The 12,306-nt window shown below is 41.0% G+C and overlaps 1 protein-coding gene across 1 annotated transcript in view; it reads right to left on the bottom strand.

Moving 5' to 3' along the window:
* LOC119735548 (adhesion G protein-coupled receptor L3-like) overlaps positions 1 to 12,306 on the bottom strand; it is a 52,533-nt gene that overhangs the window by 966 nt on the left and 39,261 nt on the right. The window contains exons 11-19 of the mRNA XM_038209283.1: positions 7,992 to 8,092; positions 6,907 to 7,009; positions 5,990 to 6,082; positions 4,858 to 4,982; positions 4,322 to 4,388; positions 2,722 to 2,813; positions 1,346 to 1,472; positions 797 to 838; positions 53 to 400 (exon numbers count right to left, since the gene is read on the bottom strand). Coding sequence (XP_038065211.1) covers positions 53 to 400; positions 797 to 838; positions 1,346 to 1,472; positions 2,722 to 2,813; positions 4,322 to 4,388; positions 4,858 to 4,982; positions 5,990 to 6,082; positions 6,907 to 7,009; positions 7,992 to 8,092 — 1,098 coding nt within the window. The remainder of the gene's footprint in view (positions 1 to 52; positions 401 to 796; positions 839 to 1,345; positions 1,473 to 2,721; positions 2,814 to 4,321; positions 4,389 to 4,857; positions 4,983 to 5,989; positions 6,083 to 6,906; positions 7,010 to 7,991; positions 8,093 to 12,306) is intronic.

The following is a 12,306-nucleotide window of genomic DNA, read 5'->3' as shown; positions in this document are numbered from 1 at the left end:
GGTACATGTATTGGGGAACATACATGTAGGTATGCACCCCCAAAAGCTATACCTTTAACATGAAGGAGGAGGAGAGGCTGGACGCAAGGTGGTTGGAGCCCGAGACGTCGTTGAGCTCTCGGCCATGAGCCAGCACGTCATCCACTTCCAGCCCGCCGTTGTTGATGCCGCTGCAGCCCGCCACGGCGCTGTTGCCTCCTCGGCCATCAGTGGTGGTGCCGTTTGCCCCCGTCACCGTGGCCGTGCTGTCCATGTCTCTCAGGATGGAGCTGGCCTCCCGGTACTGGCTGATCTGGCTGATCTCGTCTCGCCAGCCCGGCCGGGGCGAGTCCCTGACCGCCGAGCTCTTCTTGTGCTGCCAGCAGCAGGGTCCAAAATGCTTCTCATATTCCTCCACAACCTTGCTCCATGGAGGGGAAAACGTATAATACATACCGATATCACAGTGCTGTAGTCTAGATCAGCACAAGTTAAGTCACAGGGAGCAGGGGATGAAAGGTAACAAAGGATTGTCTTTGTCACAGTTCATTTGAATGACTTGTGATGGAACTTGAACTGGATGAGTTGTGAATGACTTGCGATGGTTTTGTGAGGACTAGTGATGGGGTTGTCCTACTATAGAACCTCGAGACACTTTGTGGCTATTAAACGGTGCCATGGTTCTTGTTAAAGTATCGCATCAAATAAGATTAATAATCATGGTGCCGTGCAAAAGATCAAGGCCTTTATAGAGGGATTTATAGAGGGATTCAATTTAACAATTTCAACGGATCAAGCACAGAAGAGTGCCACTCACCTCCGAACTGCTAATCCCGTAGAAGAGCAGAATGAGTATACTCTGAATATTTTGTCAAAGTGGAAAAGAGAAGAAATTGCATCATTATCACACACACACCTTAAAATATTGCCTTAAAAATTATTCTCTGCAATCTGGTGTTCACTATTTTAAATAAAAAGTTCACATTGGGGCACTCTCATCGTGATGATTATTTGCTAAGGTTGAACTACAGAATATTATTTTGTAGATTGTTACCATAAGATGGACTTGATGCATAGCTACACTCAAGGTCCAACATTTGGTCAATCTAATTTGCTTGTACTCTTGTTTCTAGCTTCATAAATCATTATGGGAAATTTATTGTGAGTAAATTACTACCATGATCTATGCGTAAATATTCCGCATGTACAGAGCAGTCTTGACGGCTCTTAAGAATTATCCGCCATCACCACATTGATTTGGTTAGGTATTGGGTATGAGCTTACTATCCAATATATGAGCTAACCGTGCTTTCCAAATGTACAGTGTATTTTGGTTAATGTGAAGGGTAACTGCGTGTGTACGTACCATTGCTAGAGCAGAGAGTATCCAGAAGACATCAAAGATGACATCCTCGTACTCAATGGACAAGGCGGAAAATACCCACTCGCAGATCTCAAGTGGGAGAACTATCAAGCATGCACGGATGTTGGGTCTACAGAAAAGAAAATACACAGAATAATAATAATGATAATGCAGTGCTTATATTCACCGCTTACGTAACAAAGTCTTATAGTGCTTTACAATTGTTACCCATGAGACAAGTATTCTTTGCAGCATTGAGATCTGCACAGTCTGGTCTCTGCCTTCACCCATTTATTCTTTGTGTGGAGGGAATTGTAGTAAAGTGTCTTGCCTGAGGACACAAGCACCATGGTCCCTATCAAGGTGTGAACCCATGTAGGCCTACCATTAGTCGGACATGGTAACAATCAGACTACGGTACTCGATATGGAATGCTCTTCTACCAAACTTATATATTGACAGGGATACTGATGTACTGGTATGTAATGATGTTGCATTTGCAATGTGTAGGAATCTTTGAACATCTGTGTTTTGGTCAAATTATCCTCAAGTGACTTCTTGAGGACCCAAATGTACAAAACGCACGTCTGTTTGTGTAGCTGTGGTTAGCAATGCACTGCAAATGCACTGGTGGAACCCTGTGTACACTAAAGCGCCTTTCAAACTTTCCAAAATGTCCATGTCAGACATGTGTCCAACACGGAGAGTTTGGGCACCCCTTTCACACCAGCAATAATCCAACATGGCTTCGGTTCCAGCGCTCTGTACAGGTGAAACCACCCAGTCATGTTTGACTATACTCTCGAGGACAAGACTTTGTGTTTTCCTTTGTCCCCGCAATAATACAAGTAACACTCTCCGATAGACTAAGCACGCACACTCATGATCGAGACCGTTTCCAACAAAAGATAAACGCTCGAGGACAACAAAGAAACTGTTGTTCCCCCTTTGTCTATCTGTCCTCGGGGTGTATGTTATACATGTACACACACGTTCGTTTATGGTGTAAATCGAGAATGTTCTTTTGTTCCTCTTCCCTTTTCCTTTGCTTATACTCTAAATGTTTCACAAAACGGCTCTCATTGGTTAAGTACACGTTTTCCAACCGAGGAGTCCTCAATTCGGTTTCTGTCCTCGATAATTCGGTGATGTTGCACGTGTGTGTCCTCGATATACACCATAAACACACGCACAGTCACATGTAGTGATTGTGTTGACTTGGTCCATATCTGTTTCAATAATATAAAGAAGTTGTCTTCACAGGGACTGTTAATAACTCTGCAGGCATTTGCAGTTGGTTCGATCTGCAGATTGTCTAAAACGAATAAGTGTTGCAGGCGAAAATTGCCGGGAAACTAAAGAATACTGTCGGTACTTACAAGATTCTGCTCATGTAGCCAAGGCACTTTTTGTCGGTTTTCTTTAAACCGTAGTAGCAGTAAAATGCGTAGAATAAGCATACAAAATTTGTCTGGGGAAAAAAAGGAACAAAAGCCTTGAGTTATAATAAAAACAGGGAATTTAATTATATTTTATTGATTTCTCAAACACAACACTTTACACCCCAGAAAAAATGTATCGGTTCATTTTGTTTAGACTTCATATTTAGCCAAATTCTACCTCTGATATTATTTGGAAATTACAAGACATTGTTTCGATGACTAGCATATAAACCTTTTTTTCTGAACTGTTTTCGTTTCAAAATAGTTTGCAACATGTGTATATCTAAGAATGTTGCCTCTCACAGGAAATGTACTGCCTTCCATTAATTGAAAAAAAATGGAGCAAATGCAGTTACCTGGTATAAAAAAGCAACAATTGACAAAATTGATCCATCTTAAAGCTAAAGTCCATCATTTGCAGCTATCCGAAAAGTAATGCACAGTAAAAATGCACAAATTACTAATGATGAACTAAAAAAGAGTATGCTGAATTCGTCAGAAAGCATTGGAGCCATTTTTTGCGGTGGTACCACGCTCACGCGCATACCGCGCGCGTTATTTAAGACTGGGCGCGCGTGCATCCCGGCGACCCTATTGGTCGAAGGAGCCCGGAGTGCGTGCAAACTACCTGAGCGCGACGAGTGCGAGCCAGGGCCCAATTTCGTGACACTGCTTATTAGCGGTTAGCAGAAAAGTTGTGCTTAATGTAGCAGAAAGATGTGCTAACCTTAAACACTATTTCATGGTGTGGGTGTGGTAACAGTCGCGGGCGCATGGAGATTTCTATTGTTACGTCACTAAGTTAAAGAGGTTGTGGAATGCTCGAAGACATTTCCGTCATTTTTCGGGTATATGTTGCCGAAGGTGTGGTGAAATAAAAACGACTATTGTTTCTGTCATAAAATGAATACAGAAGGTACTTTTTAGAGCTGTTTTTCAAGTCCTGTCATGCCTGTTTCGACCCGATTGTGCAATTTGTGTAAAAGTCGTCGTTGCGGGCAGCAAACAAAACACAGTAAATCGTGACGTAATAAACAGGACTCCCATAAACGAGTCCTGTTTAGTACGTCACGATTTACTGTGTTTTGTTTGCTGCCCGCAACGACGACTTTTACACAAATTGCACGTTCGGGTCGAAACAGGACCTGAAAAATAGCTCTCAAAAGTACCCTTTGTACTCATTTCATGACAGAAACAATAGTCGTTTTTATTTCATCACACCTTAGGCTACATATACCCAAAAAATGACGGAAATGTCTTCGAGGATTCCACAACCTCTTTAAGAATTTTGTCCTCTGAGGTAGGCGTGCCTTTTGCTGTGCTTACTGCTTACGGTCTCTCTGAAATAGACATAGGTTCTGTTAGCAGAAAATCGTTTGCTTATTTAGCAGCACCATGACATCGGCCCATGGTGCCACCGCAGGAATGGCTGACGCATATGAAACGGCAAAAAATAAAAAGGCAAGTAGTGAAGTTTCCACCAGCCTATTGCTAACTTTTGTTTATATATGAACACATGCCATGTGGATTTACTTACGAATCCAATTAGTGCCACGGGGGTAATGATTGCATACGAAATTCCCGAGCCAAGGGGAAGTGCACAGCTGCAAAGGAATCAATCAATAAGACAGTAATCAGTTTCCCAGACTTACGACTTAATAAAAATGTGTGGTACCTTCGAGGTTTTGATTTGAAGTTGAAATCAGATTAGCACCCTTGATTTGGCATTAATCTTGATGTGACATCAATTAAGTTGGCACCCTTGAATTGACGTTTATCAGTTTGGTACCCTTGACTGAGCATGAATCATTTGGGCACTCTTGATTTGACATGTTTATTAGTTGGCACCTTTGATTCGACCTGAATTAATTTAGCATCCTTGATTTGACCTAAATTGTTCAGTGGCACCCTTGATTTGACTTTAAGACACTCTTGATTGAACATGAATCTTTTAGACACTCTTGATTTGACATGTTTATAAGTTGGCACCCTTGATTTGTCCTAAATCGTTTTGGCACTTAATCTACTAAATGATAATTGAAGTGATTTTAAAGTGGCTGATCGAAAACTTACTAGTTGCCTCGGCCGTAGCTTTCAACATAAATCCCTGCTGTGCCGGCAACGACAAACAACGGCGTGATCCACCCCAGGGCTAAAAACTGAGCAACCGTGCCGGATTCTGTCGTCTTGTACGTCATCTAAAAAAAAAGAGGACAAAAACGTGAAACTTAAAAAATATTCTTAAAAAGTCAAGGTCGTTCTTCGTTTTGTACGTACTGCCCTATTCAAGGGCACTGGTGCCGGCAAATTATTGTGAGCTACTTATTGTTTAACTGGTGCCCGGCCGGGCTAACACTTCTACTTGAGGTTGCAGACTATTGTAAATAAACTGCCATAGGCCATAGTGATAAATACGCCCACTTCCCAAATTCAGGAAAAATACTCACAACTCTCCAATTGAGACACGCATCAAATTAAAGCTTATTTCATCAATTTTTTTTTGGGGGGGGGTAAACTATGACATTTGGGAGGATATTCCATCGAAAGATTATCAGCCCTAAAAGTAGTCCTGGGAGTCCATCGCCATTTTAAATAATGATGCCTGCGCTCATTGCAAAATGGAGCAATTGTGGGGCCCAATTTCATCAGATTTTCACAGAAATACGAGCTCGCATCCCTCTGCACGGCTTCCACCCCCCCTTTTTTTTTTAAACAAACCCTCAAGCTCATGGTCAACAAAATGCTGCAATAGCCGAACAAAATTGAGGGCATGCACATCGTGATTTGGCCGGCGTAAAGAGCATTTGCGGGCCTATTTACTCGCCTGAAACCTTGAGCATGGAATGTAAGAACATGAACCGTGCCGATGAGCTACGACAATGCTTTGCCTTTTCTTTCATATTATTTCTTGAAAGAGATAACTGGTACCGCAGACCTTGGAAAACTAAATGGTCGGTATACATACGTATTGAGCGCAAAACTTTGCAGTGTCACATACAAGAACATGTCTGGGATAACTTCTAAATTCCCCCCCCCCCCCAAAAAAAAATCAGATATCCGTGAAAGGGATACAAATGTCAGTGGATTGATGACCAGTAATTTCTTTTTGGTGATACAAACGACCTTTTGTGTAAGATCACGATTGATGTCTTCATTCGGCTAAAATGAGCGCAAGTTTGGTAATTGCGCCTACTCCCTGTCTCACCTTCAGCACTATTTGCACAGCTTGGGCCAGCATCCAGAAGGAGTAAGACAGCTGAAAGTAATGGAGGAGTAAGGCTACTGCGCGGCAGGCATCCTGGCAAAGTGAATTTGGAAACAAAGAAATTAGAACAAAACGGCAAATTAGAAATCAACATATTCAAAGGAAAATGTGTATACCCGTCAGCGCCAATAATGTGCATTGTTAAAATAAAGGACTACAAAACCAACTAAAATCAACCTGTACTCACGCAGTTCAACCTATCAAAACCAGCCAAATCATATTCAAACCATGCAGCCCAATTGAACCTCACCAGTCCCAACAAATCCCAGTTCAGCCCAGTCCAGCCCAGCCCAGCCCAAACCCAACCTAATTTTAACCCCCCCCCAAAAAAAAAAACAAACACCCCAACCATCCCCAACCCAACCCATGACCCCAACTCAACCGACCCCAACCATACCCAACCATACCCAACCAATGACCCAAACTCATCCAATCCAACCCAACCCAAAGTGTGTATTTGCCTGCAATCGGAGACCCCCTATTGTCCCTTTTTTGTACTATAACTTTTTAGGAAGACCTCCCATTATGTTTTGTACACCGTGGAATCCAAATTGGAAACCTCTCGGGAATCGGGGACCCTATTGTCCTCTATTGTTCAACGTCCCTACTGAATGCAAAAACAAACTCGTATACCCAACCCAACCATACCCAACCCACGACCCCAACTCAACCGAAGCCAACCCAATCCAACCCAACCCAACCCAACCCAACCCACCCACCCAAGCCATACCCAACCCACCCACCCAAGCCATACCCAACCCATGACCCCAACTAAACCCAACCCAACCCAACACATTCCACACCATGCACCTCAACCCAACCTATCCCAACCTGCCATCATACGTCACAATTCTTACCATGTTATCTATTGCGTAGACTCCTGCAACAAGCGTTATATGACCGGTTAAAAGGGTTGCTAGGAAACACAGCACTATTGAGGCACGATCTGATTCAAATGTTCTGGAGGTGAAAAAAAGACATTTTGGAGAAAAAAAATCACTTCTGATTTTCTTATCCGTCAAAATACGTTTTAGCAACGAATAAGTCCCAACATTGTTTCTGCGTTGATCAATAATTCTGCTGGTAATCTTCAACAACAAAAAAAGACGCCCTCAACGTATTTAGGGCGACTACAACAATGATATTTTGATCCAGGGGGCCAAAGGGGGCCATCCCCCCCCCCCAAAAAAAAAACCCAATTTTTTTTTAAAGTGACGTCGCAATAAAGGCAGGCACTGCGTTCACCACCATCTTTCCCTTAAAAAAAAATGTTAAAATTGCCTCAGACCGCACCACAGAGCATCAAGAATGCAAACTTTTTTACCCAACGCCGTATTTTTTTTTACTAAGTTTTTGGGGGACCAAAATTATTTTCGGCCCCTGCCCAAAAATTGTGTTCTGGATCCGCCCTTGTGACTTGAACGAACTTCAACGTTAGCTTCTCAGTGGAGTATTGCAACCAAGCATGGCCCAGTAACTTCTGTAGTTTGCAATATTGTGGTAATACGAAATAACTGTAAAGGCATATAGGATCATTTGCTGTTCATGTATTTTGTTTGTGTCACAATAACATCACTCAAAATCAAAAGAAGAATGTCAAAAAACCTTTACCTGTTGATGTTTCAGCTCAGTGGACATTACACAAGTTGAGAAAACTTCGAAAATGCATCTTCAGTTTTCTGGACGCAAAGCATATAGGTTTGCTAGGAAATAATGGTAGGCTAATTCCTCTTTTCTTGAAAATGAAAGCTTGCCAGGCGCAATGATTTTACAGGACGTTTGATCCTACTATTTACTTAAGTCGGATATTTCACAATATTTTGGCGATTGCATTTTTAATTTTTCTTGATCCAATTGCCTTATATAGTCTATCCAAAGTTTCCAAACAGCATTAGTTGTACTCTGCCTCAAAAATGATCACCACAAAGGTTTCCTGCTTTACCTATTTGCATAAAGTAGAAGGCAAAAGGTCGCTGCTATCAGAACCAAGTATAAAACCATCGAAGCCAGAAGGACATTTGGTAGCTTCCCTCTCGTGTTGTACTGTAAGAGAGAAGAGAAGAAATTGGCTAAAGTTCACTGCTCTTCTAATCACCGAATTTCCTAAATACGGTCGCTATTCTTAGTCAGGTGGCTTAGATCTAATTTTCGTCAAGATCGTGACCGACTGGTCCAAAGCACCAAACTTGGCAGATAGATTCTTATAGACCTAGAGAAGATATTTAGAAGGGGTGACACCTGAAATTCTTTTTGGAAGGGTGCCTAATTTGCATAAATCGTTAATCCCTGTCGTGTAATATATTTATTCCCATATTTGGGTATATTTTTATTTTTTTATTTTTTTGAAAAGTGTATTTTGGGGATTTTACTTACATATCTTTATTTAAATAACATTTTCCAAAGCATATAAGTGACTGAATAATTATGAGGACATAGTAACGATCCAAAATGGCTACTATAATGCACTAAAATTGCGCGCATTTACCTTGTCTCCAGATATCATCTATTAGTCTTGCCAAACATCAGCATGGATGAACTTCAAATTCACCAAGTATCTTACTGGTGCAGTTACCTTATTAAAACTTTATGCAAAATCATGTGAACAATGATAGCATTGTGATATTTAGCCCAGAAAACAAAAAATGGGAAAAAACGAGGTGTCCATAAATTAGGCTAACAAGTAGGTGAAGGGTTGCCTAACATGGAACACTGGAACAAGTTCAAGGAAATTCCCAAAATTATTGTTGAGAAAACGTTTTGGCGTAGACAAAATTATTGTAAACAACAATATTCTCTTATTTAGGGGGATTTCGTTGAACTTGTTCAAGTCCCAACGTCACCCTTCCCGTACTAGCCCAATTTACGGACACCACATTTTCTCCCCTTTTTTTGGTCTTTTGGGCTAAGCTTCAAGATGTTATCAATTTTCACTTGATTTCCCACTTATTTTTGTTAGGGTAACTATGCCAGAAAGTAACTTTGTGAATTTGAAGCTCATCAATACCCACGTTTGGCGAGACTAGTTGATGAAATCTGAGGAAAAGGTAAATGCGCATAACTTTAGGGTAAAATAGTAGCAATTTTGGTTCTTTACTATGTCCTCCTTATTATTTAGTCACTAATATGTTTTACAAAATGTTATTGAAGTAGTATGCAAGTAGAATCACCAAAATACACTTTTCAAAAAAAAGAAAAAAAGAAAAATATACCCAAACATTGGAATAAATAAATTACACGGCAGGGATTAACGATTTATGCAAATTAGGCACCCTTCCCAAAAGAATTTCAGGTGTCACCCCTTCTAAATATCTTCTCTAGGGCTATAAGAATCTATCTGCCAAGTTTGGTGCTTTGGACCAGTCGGTCACGATTCCGACCATATGCCACCTGACTATCTGTGCTTACAGTGCTTGAACATGCGCCAGCAACTTATGCTTACAAAATGCTCAGTTGGGACGAACGCGTACGCATGCACACCTGCCGAACTGCTTTTGCTTGTCCGTAAAATAAGCTGACCGTCCCGTTAATTGCTTATTGTAAGCAGAACAAGGAAAGTGGGCCTTAAATTGATTTAAAGTTAACTACATGTACAAGCAAGCACCAATTTTTATTACGGTCATTTGAAATTTATACACGAACACGATAAAGATGTTTCCTCCAAAGTAAAGTGAAGGTTTACATAATTTAAGTGCCTGCATTGCTTCCACGTGCTTGCGAACCCAATTTGAAAGTCCAATCAAAATGCCGCGAAACCATTCCTGTTATTGTTGAAGCATTTTTTTTATTCCTTAACTTTTTAGTAACGTATTCAAGAGAACATAAGAGTGAACTTGAATAGCTTTTGGGCAGTGGTTTTTTTGGAATGCGCCATTTGGTAGCTTTATCAATCCATACCAGTTAGGTTGTGTATAGGCCTTCTGCATGATTATAAGTTGGGGCCAGAATGTATATTAATTTCTGCATCACATCGTGATCCGTTTGGTGTAATGTCTGAAATAAGGGCGAAATGAAGGTTGTAGGCCACTGAATATGCGTGTGGTGTTATATGTGCCGTGATATGACCATCTTGGAAAGTTGTGAGAGTTTTCCGAATTATTTGAAGTCCGGGTTATTTATCATTGGAGTCAATGGCAACTTTATACTATGACTACTAGTAGTATCCACCCTGAACGATCTACTGAGGATCACTTTTTAATTTAACAGAGTCATCTTAATGTATAGTAAACTTTTTTTAATTATTGTTTGGCCAACAAAATCGTTGAGTAAAAAGTGTATGATGTTACTAATTACATTCATTAAAAATCTTTCTGTACAAATCTATTGTTCTTGGAGTCGTAATATGGCGGACGGTGACTTCACTTCATACAGCCAATGGGCTGTTCAGTTTTCATATGGATATCAATGGTTCTATTCCATACCAAATTTTCCTAAATGGGCGCACTGAGAGCCAATGAGGGCGCCGAAAAGCGCAGGAAAATGCTGCAGTCTGGTGCAGGCAGGATGATAATTCCGGTTCCCTGACGTACGTCACCCGTATATGTTTTATGCACGTACACGTCTCGGAGGCGTAGGCCCTTACGTACGTAACACCATTCGTCTGTTTCGAGGCGTGAAATTAATTCTAATTTTCTACCTATCTGGAGAGTTGGAATAGGACAGTGACATTGGGAACACTGTTTGACGAGAAGGATCATTACGTATGCATTGGCTTTAATTTAATATTCAAAACACTGGAGAGAGATTCGATGCGAAGTGAATGCTAATGATAGGAACGGACGTCTCGGCGTGCTGTCAATATGGACAGCGTGTGGGCTGCATGCATGGATGGACAAGACACGGCTGTGAAAAATTGTGAGTACATGTAGTCATTCACTTTTAAAGGGCCAGGTGGCAAGACAACATATCCTCGTTCCCACCACCCTGGCCGAGTGAGCTGGTAAACCTCTAATTTCTTTGAGATCTCATTGGATACATATAGGAAGTGATCCACTGTTCACTGCCAGTGCATGCAAGATACGCATTCACATTGTTAATTTCAGGTGTCCTATACCTTCGCCAGGGTGACCGTAAGGTAATGGCAAAATTCTGCTAGATGCACTTCAAAAATCTGCTAGATTTAACAAAAATCTGCTAAATCATCTTGTACATGTATAACACGAAATACGTTATAAACAATGTGCTCACATGATGTACATGTTACACAATTTTCTTAAAAAAAAATCTGAAAATTTAATTCAATTTAATACAGAATTCTGCTAGAAATCTGCTGAAAAAAATCATTCTGCTAAAGTTTCTGTCAAACCATTTTTTTTTTTCAAAAAAAAAAATCTGTCAAATTTAGCCGAAATTCGGCTAAAACGGTCACCCAGACCTTCGCAATGCTGGCTTTCCTGCACAACCGAGGACGGTCCGGAGCGAAATAATTTTTGATGTGTTCGAATAACTTACACGTGAAAGTAAACATTTGCGCGAGCGCGTTCGATTAAACACCACGTGATACTCGTGTCTGCCCCGGTGTTATACCTCAGAAGCTCGCGAGCGGGTCTCTGGTAGCTGCCCGGTTGCAATGACGTAGCGGGACGATTTCGTGGCTCGATTGAAGATAGCGGGAAATTAAATTGAATACTATGTACAGATTTAAGACTCAAACGTAATGCAATTTACGTTCACGTGATAAATTGAACAGAGCAGAGCAGAGCATATCTTCCTAATTAATCCAGCAAGTATTGATCTGGTTGCAATGACACAACAAGAATGCAGGCGAGTACACTGCACCTTTCGATAAGCCTCGTTGCCTGGCTTTATCGAGTGTTAACCGCGTGTATACATGGAGAAGCTACTCGAACGCACCTATTGGGACCTGCTCATGTGAACACTAGAGGGCGCTATATAGCCCAACAACGAGATTTTACCACTGATCTCTATATAAAGACTGGATAGCTAATAAAGAGCCGCACAATGTACGAATTTGACGCCATATTGGTGAGACCGGCTGGTGATCTACAAAGGACAAGTTGCCGTTTTTATAGACAGCTTGATTTCTTTTGTAACGTCGCGGCTCACTTGACTTATATTTTGGCCACCACCACTGACCAACTGACCAAGGTTTACTACAATTTTTCTAACGTAGTGGTTACTTTTATAATGCCGCAAATCACTTTTTCGGCGTTTTTGAAATTATAATCACTACGGAAATGTGTTCCTTTTAGAACATCATAATATGTGTACGTGACCAAAATGCGCTTCAACTGTTGATA

The sequence above is a fragment of the Patiria miniata genome, unplaced genomic scaffold (genome assembly GCF_015706575.1).
Source record: "Patiria miniata isolate m_02_andy unplaced genomic scaffold, ASM1570657v1 HiC_scaffold_29, whole genome shotgun sequence".
NCBI classification, from domain to species: domain Eukaryota; kingdom Metazoa; phylum Echinodermata; class Asteroidea; order Valvatida; family Asterinidae; genus Patiria; species Patiria miniata.
This window is presented reverse-complemented; position numbering and strand designations above follow the sequence as displayed.